The following is an 18,097-nucleotide window of genomic DNA, read 5'->3' as shown; positions in this document are numbered from 1 at the left end:
CATGACCCTGGAGGCTCCATGCCTGTCCCACATCACCCTTGGAAAGGCATGCTATACCCCACCCAAGCCCAGCCAGATGCAACCCAATGTACCAGGGCCCCCTCAAGGGCAAACACCGCTGCAGGCCCCGTCTTCTCCAGTGGCTCCATGCGGCGGCGCCAGCGGCGGCGGCGAAAGGCATCTGTCTTGCGGTACTCCAGGTGGAACTTCCAGCCAAAGAGAGAGGCGTATTCCCAGCCCTCGCCCTCAGCCTCTGCCTGCCTGTGCTGCAGGAGAGAGGAGGCAGTTAAGAGGGAGAGACAGGGCAGGATTCCAAGAGGTAAGCCTGGAAGAGCCACCTGGAAGAAGGTGGCTTTGAGCAGCCTTGAGTAGGAAACCCAAGAGGGAAAGGAGGCTCCTAGGCCACAAGGTAGCCAAGGAGGCCAGTGGGGAAGGTAGACAGCAGCTGGGCTAGACACTGGCTTCTTTGGGGCTGTTTATTTGAACAAGAGGTAGACTGCCCAGATCCAAGCTGTCTTTCTCATTTCCTTCTTATCCTTCACAACCCAGCTTCTAAACACAGAAATGGGTCTACAGTTCAGAGGCACAATGTAGAGCCCGCGTCCTAAACTCAGACTACTTCTCACCAGGATGTGGACCTAGGCCAACTGTGAGGGGTGCCTGCCTATCCTCTAAAGGGATTCCTTCCCACAGGAAGCCTGGAAATGCCTGGCCCTGGGCCCTGTGAGAGAGTGCCGTAACACTGTTGTTAGATATCAGCTCAGTCTGGGCCCCTAAGCAAAGCCCACATCTCTAACAACTGGATGTCCTCCACGGGGAGAAAGAGCTGTCAGCTTGGTCCACAGCAGCTCGACCAGAACACTTACCTCTCCTCAGACCTCAGAGATCCCTCTCAAGAGCCTCTACTAAAGCTGGCTCTCCTAAAGACTACACTTAGAGAGGAAGAGGCCTGGTTCTACTACCAAAACCCAAATCTGTTCTTAGGAACGGAGAGCAGATGCCAAGAGGATCCAAGGAAGGCAGGTGCTGAGGCTGGGTTGAGCATAGGCATCCCCAAACTCTGGAACAACCTGACTCTGGCCATGTGTGCTCACAAGGAAGTATTGTGTGCCTGTCCTGTGTTCCATGGCATGCCCCAGGTAAACATTGACGGCTCTTACGTGGTCCTTCGCAAGTCAACACGTTCACACTGTGGCCTATCACCAGCAGCCAGAAGTGTAGGCTCAGGACATAGCCCATCACAGTAAACCACCTCCCTGTGGAGACCTGTGTGTCACAGGACATCCCTCCAGACAGTAGCCAATGGCAAACAACTCAGAGGGTGTAGACCCCACCCCCTACCTCCAGGTGAGGTATCTGTGAGGTTCAAGGGCCCCTGCCAGGCCACAGCCTTGCTTGCTATAGCATAGCCTCCATGCTATGGAGTCCACCTCTAGGAAGCCAAAATCTAAGGCAGTTCCTTTGATGTCCTTGAGCCTCGTGGGACTGTAAGTGAAGGCTGCGGTAAATTCCACAGTACTCATAGCTACTCTATGTGTTGTGGGCATCCGTGAGTACCATGTGTGTGTGACCTATGGAGCCTGGTATGACCTACAAGTTTTGAGTGTGGTCTGTGTTGTAGGGGTGTGACCTGTGTGCAGAGTGTGAGCCTTATTTTCAGTGTGATGTGTACGTATGCTAAATTGATCCAGATGTGACCTGTCAATGAATTCACTGGGTCTTACAGTGTTTTGAATAGGAAAGTCCCCCAGAAATTTGAATACTTAGTCCCCAGCTGATGGCACTGTTTGGGGAGGTTTAGGTGGTATAGCCTTGCTACAGAAACTGTGTCTCCGGGAGTGGGCTTTGAAATTTAAATCCCCCCGCCACTTCTGGTTCTCTCTCTGCTTCATGCTTATGTTTCAAGGTATGAGTTCTGGGCTTCCTTCCAGCTGCCGTGCCTACTAAATGCGGCTATGCCTCTCAAATCTGTTAGACTCTCACCCTCTGGAACTGTAAGCCCAAATGAGCTCCTTTTCTATGTGTTGCCTTGGTCATAATGCTTCAACCCAGCAACATATCTACATAACTATAACTCATACAGGTCTATAGTGCGTGCCACAAGCACACTCACATGATTGTTAATGCGTCCAGGTCTACCGTATGTCCACTGGCCTCCTCCATCTGGAAGCCCCACTCCATCCGCCTCCCATTGTCTCACCTTCTTCAGTGCCTCCATCTGGCTGAGGTCCCTCCTGCGCAGTCGGACCCAGCGTCGACGCCTGTGAGTGTAATACATCTTCTCAACAGGGACCCAGTGTTTGGGCTTTCGGTCTGGGGGTATGGTGATGCTGTACTCCCAGCCTAGGAGGTGGGGTAAAACATGTCAGTTACTGTCAGCAAATCTCCATCTCTTCTAAGCCACCTCTCTTTGTGGAGCACACTCAGATCCTGAGCAGCTAAAACTGCTCTGGGCCTAACTGATAGCTTGAAGCAGAGGTGTGTTCAGGAAGTTTCCCGGGTGAATTAGCCCACTGAACGCTGGGCATCTGCCTGGGGCCTTCAGCTATCTCACTGGCATGCAAGGGGTGGGATGGGCCCCCAGGTTCTATGTTCCCACCTTGTTCATCAACAGCCCGATTGAGGTCTGTGGACCATTCTTCATCTTCCCACTTCCAACCCAGCGGGCATTCAATATCGTCCTTTGGAAGCACCTTCTCCCCATTCTAGAGACGCAATAGGCAAGCGTGAGGAGATAGAAGGGGGACCCATGTCATTCAAGGTCAACATTCCCCTGGAGCACAGAGCAATGGTCTCAGCAAGTGGGGACAGGAGAGAAAACACCCAGCTTTTTGAGTCACAGGCTCTTCATGGGACCCAACACCCAGGACCCCAGAAAGAGCAAACCCTGCCCATCTGCAGCAACCCCTTACCACGTCGGTGTAGTTGTCACTCATATAGATCCACTGGCCTCCAGGTAGCCGAGTCTGGTTCTCAAACACCTCCTCCACAAAGCTCAGATGACCGGCGTCAGCATCATGGAGCAGGCTATGGGGGACGGGGGGTGGGGATGAGGAGTAACAGGGTCACCCCGCTCTCCTCTGCCTCCAGGATGGCACCAAACTTCAGTCCACCTGCACTGTCAACCTCACTTTGACACAGGCGGAGGGGTAGTGCAGAGAAACTGGAGCAGGGAATGAAAAGGAGGCCCAGAACAGGAAGAGATGGTCACAAGCCACAAAAAAAGTGCCACCCGAGATACAAGAAGAAAAGAGGGAACAACAGGAGGCACCAAAGCCCAGTGGATAGCACTAAGAAAATGTCATCAAGCCATACATTGAAAACTTAATGCTTGATTCTGTGTTATACTTCAAGCTTAAGCAAAAGTTGCTGGATGTCACTCAACTATAAAAGAGAGAATGGAGTGACATTCCATTATCAGGGGGTAAGGGAACTGGATCAGGAAGCGTCATGTATGTGCAATGGCAGGGCATCGTTATATCATGGAGGACAAGGCACATGACTTGGTGCCAACTCCAAGGTATGCTTAATAATAAAGGACTCTGTGCACACATACGAACATGGGTGTGTGCACGCATGCACTCGGCGGGTGCAGGTTTGTGGAGGGAAGGTAGTGCACACATACTCTGGTGTGCATGCGGAGGTGAGAGGACAATCTTGGGTGTCAGTCCTCACCACCCATCTGTTTGAGGTCAAGGTCTCTTGGTTGTTTACTGCTCAGTATGCCAGGCCAGTTGGCCCAAAGACCTCAGAGATTCTCCTGTCCCTGCTCTCATCTCCTCATAGGAGGGCTATAGACAGACACTACAGACAGGCACTACACTGGGCTTTATCATGGGTTCTAAGGAACTAAGCTCCCCAAGTCCTCACTTTAGTGTCAAGTGCTCTGCCACCTGAACCATCCCCAGACACAGTGCTTTATTTCTGAGTGTTTGAGCTATTCCTGGTAAGCCTCAGCCCCAGGAGGGTGCAAACTGCAGTCTCCATGACCAACAATGAGCAGGCAGAAGGATTCACTGGGATCAAGACTTGGGAAGAAGAACTGGGTAGAAGCGGGAGCAATGGTTGGGCATCCTGGTCTAGCCCTCCACACCCTGGGACTACCACTCACGTCTTCTCTGGACACACGAACCAGTCTCCTGCCCAGGCCCAGCCAGCTGAGGGGCGGAAGCTATCCTTCGGTAGTTTGATCTTGCCTGTGACGTCAGAAAACTTGGGGTAGGTGAGGCCCGTCGTGCCCCAGTTCCCGACCAGCGCCAGCTTTGTCTGGTTCTCATACTGCAGACCAAGGAAGGAGGAGAGGTGAGGGGGTCGCACACCTTTAGAACCCATGGGCCAGTAGGCTAGCAGGTACTCACCGTTTCAGCAAAGACAGAGAGCTTCCCCTCTGCAAACTGATTGAATTCCTTCTCATCCACTGAGAGCCCAAACCAGAGCTTGATCCGGATCTGCACCGGCATCCGGGGCCCAGGCATGCCTTCCATAGGATACTGGGATCAAAAAAAACACAAATACACACAGCCCCTAAGGTCTGGGCATACCAACGCAACACCCAGTCAGCTTACTCTATTAGGGGACCACACCAAATGCCATAGAAGTTTTCCTCCCCTAGAGTCCTGTTCATCAGAGAAGACAATAGCAGCCATGTAGGAGTTCTCTACAGATGGGTCATGCCTACAACAGGGTCTCTGATATCCCTTCCCCCCCTCCACCTTCTTACATCTGTCATTACAGGTAACCCTTTTATTACTATGGAAAAGGCTCATCTTTGCAAGGTCCAGTAGGGCACCCGAGAGCCATCCGAGAAGCGGCTCATGTAACCAGGGAAATGGAGTTTTCGTTATTTGATGTTAACCAATTTCAATAGCTCTGTGTGACCGCTGCGCTGGACAGCACCATCCTAGTAACTGCAGAGCCCCGGGACAGGAGCAACTAAAGCCACTTCGTTTCATTTTCAGTGCTTCATGCTCTGGCGAGACGCGAGCACTGCATGCAATGTCCCCACAATTTCAAGTGCTTATCAGCACGTTAACCACTCTTCGCTGTTCAGCTGGTTTTTATCCCGAAGGCCTCAGAAGCTCTGCCAAGTGGAATAACCACAACAACCCAACATTTAAAAACACATATATGTTCCCTACGATTACTTCACCGTTCGACTAAAACCAAAGGTCAGATTCGGCCTCGGGGAGCAGAGTTCCGCCCTCTTGAAATGACACCCTGTCCCCTAGCAGAGACAGAGTGGTGAGAGATACCTCACTGAATGAGAGAGCAGAGGGGAGTCTAGGAGGGTTCAAAAGAGGCTGAGAAGCCAGGGTGTGGGTTCCCAAGCTGGTGGGGAAGCCTGGACCCCTGGAGGTAGGTAGAGCCTATGTGGAGAGAAGGCTTGGGAAGTGGTACGGGCCATTGCTGGCGGACCCTCTCCCATTCCTCATGTCCACCTCCTCTCAGTTGTCCCTTGGAGAAGTGTGGAGACATTTCTTACCCCGGAACTCCCTGTGGTCTTCACTTCAGTCGTCTCCTCCCTCAGGGTGGCTAGCTGTCCTTTTCCCTCCAAGCCACCAGCCCTTGGGACATGGCAGGAATTCCTGCCCCCCCTTCCTCCACCTCGGGCTCCCCACCACCAGCCTCCCCCAGACGGGGCCAGCCTGCCCAACCCAAAATAGCAACAGCAAATAAAGAAATGTCTAGTTTGGGGCTCCTCTCCTCTGCTAGTGCTCACTTTTTCCAGCCTGGGTTTAAGTTAAGGAACACCAGTGTTTGCTTGGTCTCTGCCCGCTGCCAACATTTTTGTAACGCTTGCTCAGGAGCTACTGGCAGGCTCATGAACTCCGTGGGGAAGACTTCGAGAAACAATTCTATATCCTTTTTTTCCCCACTTCACTTAGAATCAGGGAACATTTTCAGCTCACATTGTCCTGGAGGCCAAGAGGTCAGGATGGAGGTAGAAATGCCCTCGAGCCTACCAGCCCTTCCCACACTGTCCCCTCCACACACCACATACACAAGGGAAGGGGCAGCCTAAGAGAGCAATGGGGGGCTGAACCCGAGGTTAGGATCAAAGAATGTCCCTCAGATTGTCTGGGAGCAGGTGGGAAAGTCATGAGGTCGTGGTTCCTACCCAACACACAGACACACACACAGACACACACACACACACACACATACACACAGACACACACACACACACACACACCCCTTCCCCTCTGAAACACCAACGTCCCAGTATACCAATTATCTCAGTCTTGGCTGTCTGAGTTAAGGTTATCATTGCCGTGATGAAACACCATGACCAAAAGCAACTTGGAGAGGGAAGGGTTTATTTAGCTCACACTTGAATATTGTTCATCATTGAAGGAGGTCGGGAACTCAAGCAGAGCAGGAACCTGAAGGCTGATACGGAGGCCATGGAGGGGGTGCTACTTACTGGTTTGTTCCTCATGGCTTACTTAATCTGCTTTCTTATAGCACCCAGGACCACCAGCTCAGGGGTGGCGCCATCTACAATGGGCTGGGCCCTCCCCATCGATCACTGATTAAGAAAATGTACTACAGGCTTGCCTACAACCCAATCCAATGGAGGCATTTTTAAAACTAAAGTTCACTCCTCTCGAATGACTTTAGTTTGTGTCAAGTTGACATAAAACTATCCAGCACACTAGCCTAGGATGGATCTCCAAGGGCACCATCTGTAGAGCAAGGGGCAGCCCCAAAAGGAAGTAGAGAGCAGAGGGAGAGAGGAACGAATATCCACTGACCGCCTAGTTCACCAAGTCCTACCAGCATTGTCTAATTCAGTCCTCAACTGAATCAGTAAGGTGGGCAGCCTCATTCTCATTTAAAAGGTGGGAAGAAAGTAGACTATTCAGAGAGCTTTGGTGAGCTCCCCAAGGCCAGACAGAACTCCAACCAGCATTGACAATCCATTCATGCAGACCGAGCAGCTGAAACCAACCCTCTCTTCCTACGCTAAGGGGCAAGAAGAACGGCTGGACAACCACACAATAACAATAACAACAACAATAACAACAACAACAACAACAACAACAACAACAACAATGGCTCTGCTCAGAAGAGTCAAGGCTGAGATGTGGTCAATGATGACCTCCTGGAAGCTTGGAGGCATGAGGTAAAGAAGGGAACAGGCTTTGGGGAAATGGTCTGGGATGGAGACAAGGCTGAGGAGGCATTGATGGAAGAGCCATTAGGAGCCACTAGAAGCCAACAGCTGGCTTCCTGGCCACTAAGAATAGCAGTATACAGAGAGGGCATCTCTTGGAGTGCACACTGTGCTCTGATCATCTGGCCACAGCCATGACCAAAGCCACTCTGTATCCTAATGTTTGCCCAGAGAAAAGGATGGGGAGCCCCTCCACAAGCACCCACTCACTTTCCCCTCATCAATAGTAGCTAAGGTCACTGGGGAAGGGCTGGAGGCCATCTCAGAAGCCAGGAAAGATTCTTGAAAGAGACCAGCCCCAGTAAGCAATAGGCTTGGATATACACATAAACATACACAAGCGCACACACAGGGCCCTTAATTTGCTACTCTTTCTACTACTTCCTCTTCTTCCTTCTCTTCCTCCTCCTTTTCTTCTTCTTTTTTTTTCCTTCTTCTTCTAACTGCATCTTATGCCCAGGATGTTCTGAAACTCATGTATGGCCAAGGATGATCTTGAACTCCTGGTCCTCCTGCCTCTACTCCCCAAATGCTAGGATTACAGGCAAGTGCCATTGCACTTCGTTTTTCTAGCTTATTCCAGCCCCACATTCCAGCACCCACCAGCAAGCTTCCTAGATTCACTGCATGGGATCTGGAGAGTTTGGAGGGAACTGAAGAAAAGGAAAGTTATTTCACTCAAATACTCCTTCCAGAACAGGACTGGATGGGGGATCAGGGGAAGCTGAAGAAAGGTCTTGTGTTGAGAAAATCCTATGGGGACCCCAGCAGAGAAAATACTCACTTTCAGAAAGATGGTCTGCAGATTCCCACAGTTCCTGCCGCAGTAGCTGGGGCCCCGCCGGGAGAAGAGGACTTCATGGGCAGGCACCCGTTGGTAGGCCACACGCTTGTCACCCTGCAGCATCCAGATGATGATATCTGGCAGGCTGTTCTGGGGCTGGAGAGAGGGTGGCATCAAGGTGGGGATGGTGACATGTACAGAGTCATGTCTGATCTCTGACTCAAAGGCCACAAAGGTCTTGTCTCACTCAGCCAGCTCCCATCCCACACTGCCCACTCAGGGCCCTGCCTTTGGCCCGCTGCTTAGAGAGGAGTCCCCACCAATGTCTCTGAGATGCCCATGCGCTTCTGGGAAGACGCTCCTATACAGAACAGGGAAGATGTAGTCTGCTAGATGTTCCTCCCTCTTCCTCCTGCTGACCCTAGGACCCTAAGGTCTGCAGGCTTAGGGGAGTAGATGCCACCCCAACAGGGGTCCCTCGCCACCTTCCCAGGGCTTTTCAGAGAGACTATGAGACCTAGAGCCACATACTACCACAGGGTAAACATTTGGTCTACATTCCAAGAGGCAGGAAGGCTGAAGAAAGGCCCCACAGGATTCACTACCTCCTCAGCCAGGGCACGGAGATGCAGAAGCCAGTCCTCGGCCTGCTCCAGGGCAGTGGAGAGCTCACTGTGGCCAAGCTTCAAGGCCAGGGCAGCTTCTTTGATCTGGCTCAGGTGACGGGAGCGGAGGCGGAACAGGTACTGATCAAGGTGGGTGGCAGAAGGTATTTCATGGATGTCACACAGGGGCTGGCTATGAGAGACAGGCAGAATGTGCTTGTTCACCGGGGCTCCACACAACACAGAGGCAGGTGCATGTGTACATAAATATGTGCATTTATAGGGACTCTACCCACTGCCAGCCTGTTGGGTGCTCACCTCAGTGTGGCCTGCCTGCTTCAGAAAGCCTTCCTCACCACACACCCTCTGGCCCTCCTACTCCTGCTCTGAAACATGCCTCCTTTTGGGATAACCCTCAACCTCCAGTCTAGTGGGTTCCTTTGTATGAGTATTCCCCATCCCATCCCACCTCACCCCACCCCACTGACTGCAAACTCTCCGAGGACCTAGAGGGTCTCTTTCCTGCCCCCTTGTGTAGTCTAGGACAGAGGCCAGAGGCTAAGTTGTCCCACACTAAAATAAATCCCTTCTGTGTTGGGCGCACACTCTCTCCAAGAAGGAAATTTATGGACCCCTGACTAGCTACTGCAGACGCTGTGGGGAGGCCAGCAGCCATGAATACAGAAGCATACACCCTGGCTGCCCCGAGTCGGCCCTCCCAGAATCCTGAGCTTTGGAAAGCCTTCTGAGCACAGCTAGGGTACCGCGGCCCTCAAATAACAGTGCTGAAGCCCAAGTGAGGAGTTAAGTTAAACTCCATCATGTGTGGGGTCAAACATCTCTGATCCCAGACTCATTACACAGGGGCTCTCTAAAAGCTCCGCAGATAGAGGCTCCACAGCATCCCAGACTGGATGTGCACACCCAAGGGAAATGCTAGAAAAGAATAGGCGAACTCCAGTTCTCCCTTCCCAAGCAGGACCCTCCAGCTGGCCCAGCCCTTGCCCTCAAACAGGACATTCGTCAACGCTGAGCCAGGCCTGCTCTGCGCTGCAGCCCCCGCCCCCTCCCCGCAGCGTCTGGACTCCGGGCTCCCGGCTGATTTATTTTTTCTGCCAATTTCCCCGAGCTATGCAGAACCAATTACCGCCGGAGCGCCGCGGCACCGCTCTGGCAGGCCCTCGGCGCGCTGCGTCTTTCCTGTTATTTTTTTTAATTGAATTTTTAGGGTGGGGGGAGCGGGTGCGCGAGCTCCATCTCGGGGAAACTTAAGCCCCGGGGCCCGTCTCAGGTCACGTACTGCACACCCTGTGGTAATATAATATTTACTGCCCCGAGGGTGCCGCGGACGGCAGCCCCGGGCCGCCGGCAGCAGCGGGCGGAGGCCATGCATGGTGGGTGAGGGGCCCTGGCGCACAGTGGAGCCGAGGGCTGGAGAAGCCCAGCCAAGGTCAGAAACTACAGAGGACCCTCCAGCAGACCACCCAACCAAGACTCCCCAAGAAAAGTTCTCATTACTCAAGGATGCCCTGGCTCTTTCTCACCCCCCAGAAAGGTCCAATACTGGGGTACAGAAAGGGAGTCTGAAGAGAAAACTGCACCCCAAGCCCTCCCTACGAAAGAAGGTGGGCCATAGCCACAGGGCTCATTAACACCAGGGAGCAGATCTATGGGTGAATGAATCACGGGCCAGTCCCTTGGAGAATGAGCTGGCCAAAGAGATGACCATCCCCCAATTTGCTCTCTCATGAGGAAAAACTGAGGCAGCCTGCCATTCCCCACAGGAGCAGACTTGGAATGTTTCCCAGAAAGAAGTGGCCCTGATCTGCACCTGCAGGGCTGACAGGAACTTTCCTGTGCAGAATGCTAGGAAGGGCTTTGTAGCTGCTGGAAGGGCATGGTGGCAGAAGGTAATACACAGAGGCAAGGGGTGCACGATGGGATGGGGAGAGTTCAGCAAGCCAGCAATGACTCAGAAGGGATGAGGGTTACTAGGCATCCTGTGGGAAATACAGTCCTCTCCAGGGAAAGAAGGAGAGGAAAGGGGGAAAGAAGGAAAAAAGAAAGAGGAGGAGGAGGAGGAGGAGGAAGAGGAGGAGGAGGAGGAGGAGGAGGAGAAAAGGAGGGAGGGGTGGAGGGAAGGAGGGAAGGAAGGAAAAAAGAAAAGAGGGAGAGAGGGAAGGGGAGGGAGGGAGGGAGGGGAGGAAGGAGGAGGGAAGGAAGGAGGAGGGGAGGAAGGAAAGAAGACGGAGGAAGGGAGGGAGGAAAGGAGGAAGAGAGGGAAGGAAGGAGGGATGGAGGGAAGGAAGGAAGGAGGGAGGGAGGGAAGGAGGGAGGGAGGGAGAGGGAGGGAAGGAAGGAAGAAGGAAGGGAAAGAAGGGAAAGAAGGAAGAAGGAAGGGAGGGAAGGAAGAAAGGAAGAAGGGAGGGAAAGAAGGAAGGAGGGAGGGAGGGAAGGAAGGAGGGAGGAAGGGAAAGAAGGGAAAGAAGGAAGAAGGAAGGGAGGGAAGGAAGAAAGGAAGAAGGGAGGGAAAGAAGGAAGGAGGGAGGGAAGGAAGGAGGGAGACTGGACTAGGAGGGGAGAGGAAATGAAGGTTGTGAGAGCTGCTAGTTTCTGTGCTGTGATCTCTTTAGGTGGTGAAGCCATACATTCAAGAGGAGACAGGAGATGGTGATGGTGTGTATGGGGGCATGTGTGGCCTTAGACACAGCCTGGCCCAGGCCATACGGATGGACACATGGAGAGGAGACCCAGTGAGCTCAGAGTTAGAGAAGAGGGCTTTGGTACATTGGTGGTGGTGTCGGGAGCAGGAGAGAAGGGCGCCTCAGGGTGAGCTAGGGAAGGGTTCTAGCTGGAGACTATAAGGCTGATAGCAGGTAGTCAGCCATGGTCAGCCATGACACCTGCTTATGCTGATGCCTCAGGCAACATGGTGGCAGCCTCAGGTGGTGCTTGGAGAGATGGATCTGAAGTCCCTTCTCTAACGATCCTGTCATATCTCCTGAGAGAATAACCCATTCCCACTCCCGGCTCCTATCCTAGGATTGATGCCCCACAGAGGCCTGGGCATCCTCCTGCCCCAGGACAGTGACAGAAAAGCCTGGCTTGATAGAGTGTTTCAGATACACCCTCCCTAAGATTTGCCAGGGATTGGGTCCTACCAGCCTCACAGACTTGCCTATTCCACCCCACGACTGCCAGAAGCAGTACTGCAGAAATCCATTTTCTGCCAGCCACTGTCCAGAAGTGGCATCACTGGGCACTGGGCACAGCAGCCTTTCTGTAGACACGCCCAAGGCATAGGATGCTGAGAAGATGCCTCACCCTGAAGCTCCTGCAAGCTGATTGTGCCCTGCGTGCCCCTCCAGCACCACAGTCCCTCCACATCCAGTCCAAGGGCATTTCCTGATACCTCATAGCATGGCTCCCACTCTGCTTCCCTCCTGCTAAGCCTCTCAGGGAGTAGCCCCAAAGCCTACCCAGCTGCTGCGGCCATAGCTACAGAATCATCCTAAGCCTTTCCAAGGGCCCCTAGTCCTGACAGAGTAGCAGAGGGATATTCTTCCACGTACTTCACATGTGGGTCTGGGTGTGTCAATCAGTCTCTGTGTGCCTCAGTTTCCTTATTCGGCCCTCCGAGAATGGTATGGTCAGAGTTGTATGCTTGGTGACTAGAACACACACAAACTCCCCACCTAGCATCTGTCACAAACTCTGTACTGCTCTCGGTTCCCTCCACATCCCCCAGCTGCCTGTATCTTTGGTCACTTCACAGCCCTGTGTTTCCTCTTTTATCCTGAAGCCACGGCAAGCATCTGACCCAGGAGTCTCCCTCCTCAGCATACCCAAGACTCAGCTCTCCTTGGCTGAGCCCCTAAAGCCTGCCTAGCTAGGAATCAACTGTCCTTGGTAGCCCTGAAGATAGCAGGCATTTTAGGGCTACCTGCCTTGGTCTGGGAAATATCTCCTCCACTTCCGACATTAACATTTCCACCAGGCACCTCCTTGGGAAGATTGCCTGCGTCCTGTCCTGCTGTCTGCCTTGGCTAGGGCTGAGCCTGGTTTCAGGAAGGTGGGGGAATGAAGGAATGACTTGCTTAGGGTGGGGTAGAGGCAGGGCAGAGTCATTCATTAAGGATCACTTCCTAACCAGGGTGTGCAAGCACTTATTCACCAGTTCCACTAGTCTCTCTTGGTGAGGGCATTTCTCTGATGCCCTTCAACGGTGCTCTCCAGCTAGCCTGAGAAAGGAGAAGATAGGGTCGAGGAAGATGGCTACCTTCATACTGAACCCCAGAGAGGGCAGGAGAGTGGCTATGACCAAGTTCATTCTACAGCTCAGAAACCAGGGCCCTCCAAGGCAGAGCTACTGAAAGCCAGCAGACAGCAGTGAGGGGAAGATTTCCTGCTTCCTTGCATTTGTCCTTGCGGTAATCACAAGCCTTCTCACGGTGCCAGTCCTTTGTTGATTAGATATTATTAAGGAGTCATTCTTCATGCCAAGTTCAACTTCAAAGCTTGCATCGCAACACTACCCCTAGCCCTCCTGGGTGTGGAGGAGATTTTGAGGTGAGCCCTCTCCACTGACCCGCACTCCCTTTCCTCCTCACTCCCAGGCCTCCTTTTCCAGAAGCTGACAATCATCCGTGTGCAGTGAAAGCCTAAACAGAAACCATGGTCCCCGACAACATGGCCTTGGGGGAAGGAGGGGTGCCCCCACCCCAGCTTCTCCTGGAGATTCCATCAGGGAGCTATGAGGTCGGGGATCAGACACACAATGCTTCCCATTCAGGTGAGCCGGTCGCCCAGCCCACAGCTGCTGCTGCTGCTACAGAGAGATTTATGACCTGTTCTAAACGTCACCTTTTCAACTCCCGGTGCAGGCTCCACCACCTCTGGGCTCAGCACTGGCCAGACTGCTGGCCAAGCGTGGCTGGGAGACGTGCTTCTGCTCACCACCACACACGAACACTCCTGAGGAGACAGCCTTGGCTGAGCCAGGACAGGCATTTGAAGGTGCCAAGTACCCCCTACCTGCAGTCTGCAAGGAGCTCATCTGTCAACTGAGCCACCAGGGCGTCCACATCCTCAGAGGAACACTGTGCCTTCAGAGCCAGGTGGACTTGCTCCAGGTTAGCTTCCTGAGGAATGAGAAACCCTAGGTCAGGAGTATCACCACAGGGTGGGACCCAACCCCCAGGCCCTGTCACTGAGCCAGAAAGGAATAGATAGTAGAAGCAGAAAATGGCAAAGCCACACTCAATCTGCCAACAATGTCCTGGCTCCAGAACCTTTCCGGATGCCCCAACTCTCAAGCTAGATCTCCAGGCTCGCACATGGACACGAGGCGGTCCTTTGCTAACTGGAGATTCTTCCCAGCCTGAATGCATCCTCTCCCACTTGCCGCCCCCAATGCCAGGCCTGATTCCCCCCACAAGGGAGTGGATCTCTCTGAGACACCACTTGTCAGTTTTCTGGAATCAGCCACACTGCCAGATCCAGATCTAGCCAGTCTCCCCCAGCAGCCATGAAGCCACCAAAGGGCATGAAGACCAGACTCCCAGACCTGGCTCTCTTGGAGTTTCATCTGATCCCCTTTTCTGAGGTCTTGTCCTAGGGCAAGGTCCTGGGCTGGAAGGTCAACCTCAGAATACCTGTCAGCTGCCTCAATCTCCTTAGTAGCCCTCTCCACGAGTCAGGGCATGTGATGTGTGTTCCACCCTGGGGGCAAACCCTAGGAAGACAACTCAGCCCTAGCTCTCTGGGAATTGTGGGTAGGATAATGTGGAGCCCAGAGGACAGCGATTTTGCAGTCTCAACTCCAAGTTCTCCCACAGGCGTTAGCTGCCTACCACCAGCAGCTGCCAATTTCAAAGACACCACCCCTTCCTTGCCTTTCTGCTTCCCTTCCTACTGCGCTCATGAGCCGTCCTTAGGTCTCTTCAACCCTTCTGCCCGCCCCTGTGCTGTCCCTCATTCCTACCTCGTAGCCACACTTTTCCCACCCGGGTGATGCTCCCTGGAAGGAAGCCTGAACTAGCCAGAGCCAGCCAGCAGCTTCCCAGCAGCCTTCTCCCCTCCCTTGTGTGCCCTTTCAAGGTTCTCCTGCATGCCCTGTCTAAACATAAGGCAGCCTAAAGGGGCTCCCAGAAGGCTCTCCTCACTCCCAAAGCAGAATATCCCTCACATTCAAACACTCTGCCCCTCTCCTCAGGTTCTCAGCTTTGAACCCCAGGTCATTTTTCTCAGAGCACCTCATCTCCCCAAGACAAGTGTACCAAGGCCTGGTGCCTGAGTTCCACAAGCTCCTCAGAACGCCATTTTCCTCCCAAGACCATCTCACCTCCCCTGAGTCCTTGCCACAATAAGCTAGATGGTGGTCCTCCTCTCCCGCATTCCCAAGGCCCCCATTGTGTCCTCTTGATGCCCCTTAGCAGGTCTCTCCTCCATACTCCACACCTCTCCCTCAGCAGCCATGAAGGCCCCCTGGATCTATGTTTGGAGCCCTAGCTTCTGCCTAATGGCTGCTGGCTGGAAGTTTCTGGCACAACTCGAGAACGCCAAGCATACCCTGACACTTGAGTTTTATCTCCCAACCCTCTGTCTTTCAGTCTTTCCCACATGCACCTGGGGCATCCTCAGCACCCTTGAGACCCCATCTCTGCAAGTCTGCAGACCCTTCGGGCACCGTGTCGGGACAGGATCCCACTCACCAGTCGGTCAGCGATCCTGAGGAGCTGGTTCTGAGTCTCGACTCGATGGCTGATGTCTTCCCAGTATGAGGACAGTACTACCACAGGCTTCACGTTGCCCCAGGGCAAGTAATAGTAGTGGCATCCTGCGGGGGGTGCGGGGAGGGGAGCAGGGCCTGAGCACTGGGCAGAGGTCCGGGGCACTGAACACCACTCTGCAGAGTACAGAACTCAGGCCACGGAGCTCTCAGAACCGGCCCAGCTTGAGAGAGGACTCAAGACAGGAGACAGACCCTGCTCTGCTTTCTCCTTAAGTGCTTGTGGTCTGGCTGGCAGTATCCAAACAAGGTGAGTACACTTGGGGGCTTGTGGGGGGATGGATACAGAGCCGATAGAATGTCTCTGGAAGACCCAAGCTCACATCGCTAAGGTCTCCAAGCCAAGCCCCCAGGCCCCATGGGTTAACAGCAATAGCTCAGGACCATGGCCACCACAGAACACTGATGATCAGGCCTGCAGGAATCCAAACTGTGGGTACAGTGGGCTCCCCCAAAGAGGAGTATGAGGGACAATACAAGAATTACAGAAGAGGAACACCCCACAAGGTTTGCTGTGGTTTCCACAGGAGGCAAGGGTGGACATTTACCCTATACCCAGGTCCCTTCCAGCCTCACCCACCATCAAAGACTGCCCGGCTGTATTGGGTGGTAGAGGCCAACGGCAAGCAGGTGGTGTCAAACTTGTTTCCGTAGTTCCCAATGCTGACCTCGAACTGGATGGCATCATCCACATCCTGCAGCATTGTGGCTGAGTAGAAGGCAGCAAAGAGGGAATATTTGCGCCTCCGCAGGTACTTCTGCAGGCAGAGTGAGCAGGCCAGAGATCACAGGAGGAGACAAACAAGACCCCCAGCAGTGTGGATCCCATCGATGGCAGACCTTCGCCATCACCAGAGCCCAGAAACTCCTTCTGGCTGGGTAGAGAGTGACAGATGGTCCAAGGAGCAACCTCCAGACTTGGTTATTGAATGAACAGACTCTTTCCAGGTCCGGGCACATTCGCTCCTGTTTCCTAATACAATCCGCTCCTCCAAGGTCAGGCTGCTCCGTAATCCAAACCAGCATCAATGGCACCACCATGTCCACACAGCAGAGTCTCCCGCAGTGTCCCCTCAGGGCATCCTACACCTCTCTGCCCCTTAAAGGGGCTGAAAACGCTCAGTGATCACGCCCTGCCCCCTGCCCTAACGTACACACACACACACACACACACACACACACACAGACACACACACATCAGGCAGCCCTGCAGTCTGCATAGGCAGCCTCAGCCATATGCTCATAATGTGTAGCTCAAGTTGGCCCCTCCAGGCCCAAGGCACAGGGCTGAACCAATGTAAAACATTCGCATGTCTTGACATGAAACAACACAATTTTGCTATAGTCCCCTCTTCGGAAAGCTGGGGGAAGGAACTGAACAGGTGAGGTTTGGCTCATGCGAACGGTGTGATGTAACACTTACTGAGCCCCTACTGTATGCACACATCAAGTCTCATCTTACCACCATCTCCAAAGGTGACTACAGACAGGGGAAATGAGGCATCTGGCAGATGGGAGGGCCAGCAATGGACACCAGAAGTAGCTAAACACAGTGTTCAAATGCTCCTGGAGACCAGGCATGGCTCTGCTATTTCTGGGGCCTTAGAGTCTTCATCTGTAAATTGGGTTAACAACAGCCACCTTGCAGCTGGATTTGAAGACGTCAGTGGTGAATGGTGTCTCACTGACCTCATTGTTAGCTGCATCAAGTTCTGATGTTCTATAATACTTTCATTTATCTCCTTTAAACCTCAGAGCATCCCTGGGGTGGGATATTACACTATTCTCCCTTATAACTCATACGCAGGGGCCCGAGCAGTGCCACTGTAGTAAATGCGAGTCAGAACTAAAGAAGGCCTCTACCATGGGACTCAGCTCCCTTGTTCCTGTTCCCAAGCCAACTCTCTCCCAGAGTATGTCCTCACCTCCACTCTCAAGATGTCATCAGCAGGAAGGTCTTCCACCTTCTGTTCACTGTGCTCCACCAGTTTGGTCTCCAGGGACAACAGAAGCCTGCCCCTATATGCCACACCTTCTCCCTGCAAGAGAAAGTCACAGTCACAAGCAAAGGGGTAAGAGGGCAAGAAAACACATGACAACATAATATAATTCACCCCCCTACAGACTGGGTGAATCCAATCCTTGGGCCCTGTCCAAGGGCACGAAAGCTGAGGGAGATAGACCTGGGTGTCTTGGAGGGCAGACAGTGAACAGGTCCAACTGGCCCAGGAGAAAGAAGCCAGAAGGCCAAACAGAAGGGAGTGCTCTGAGAAGGCTGTACAGGGCTCACAAGGCTCCTGGAATATCATCAGGGCCCACGCGCTGACAGGCCAGGCTAGAGACCCTTAGAGGCTCTGTGTGGCTACTCACCTTTCCTGTGTTGAGCTCCGCATAAGGATCTGGGAAGCCCGTGAACTCTCGGGGACTGCCATAGAGGTTCACATAGCAGGGCCCAAAAGTGGGGAGGAAGCCCAGGTTGTCATCCACTGGAAGATACAAGAAGGTATCAGCGAGGTGGCCCTGTGGATCCTTTCAGGATTCAACCTATCCACCTTCAGATGGGATCCCATCTGTATCCCTCAGATTCCCCCATATGCATCATATGTGGCCCCTCTACATGTATAACTAATAATACACTAGCAATGACTAGAATCAACTCTCTTCTGTTCCTGAGTCCTCGGCATGCTGAAATGAGACTATTTCCACTATCTTTTTAGTCCCATTTGACAGATGAGGAAACT

General features: G+C 53.2%; 1 protein-coding gene across 25 annotated transcripts in view; it reads right to left on the bottom strand.

Annotated features, from left to right (window-relative positions):
• Window positions 1-18,097, bottom strand: part of Dysf (dysferlin) — a 199,579-nt gene that overhangs the window by 93,090 nt on the left and 88,392 nt on the right. For all 25 annotated transcript variants that reach the window (XM_087657484.1, XM_087657488.1, XM_087657495.1 and 22 more), the window contains 13 exon segments: window positions 17,727-17,842; window positions 17,282-17,395; window positions 15,937-16,114; window positions 15,280-15,404; window positions 13,601-13,707; window positions 8,567-8,759; window positions 7,962-8,117; window positions 4,359-4,490; window positions 4,112-4,278; window positions 2,913-3,027; window positions 2,600-2,705; window positions 2,201-2,343; window positions 93-266 (listed from right to left, as the gene is read on the bottom strand). In XM_087657484.1, coding sequence (XP_087513610.1) covers window positions 93-266; window positions 2,201-2,343; window positions 2,600-2,705; window positions 2,913-3,027; window positions 4,112-4,278; window positions 4,359-4,490; window positions 7,962-8,117; window positions 8,567-8,759; window positions 13,601-13,707; window positions 15,280-15,404; window positions 15,937-16,114; window positions 17,282-17,395; window positions 17,727-17,842 — 1,826 coding nt within the window.

This window comes from Rattus norvegicus, chromosome 4, assembly GCF_021556685.1.
Source record: "Rattus norvegicus strain SHRSP/BbbUtx chromosome 4, alternate assembly SHRSP_T2T, whole genome shotgun sequence".
In the NCBI taxonomy this organism is placed as follows: Eukaryota; Metazoa; Chordata; class Mammalia; order Rodentia; family Muridae; genus Rattus; species Rattus norvegicus.
Note: the sequence above shows the minus strand (reverse complement) of the source record. Positions and strands in the feature narration are given on the sequence as shown.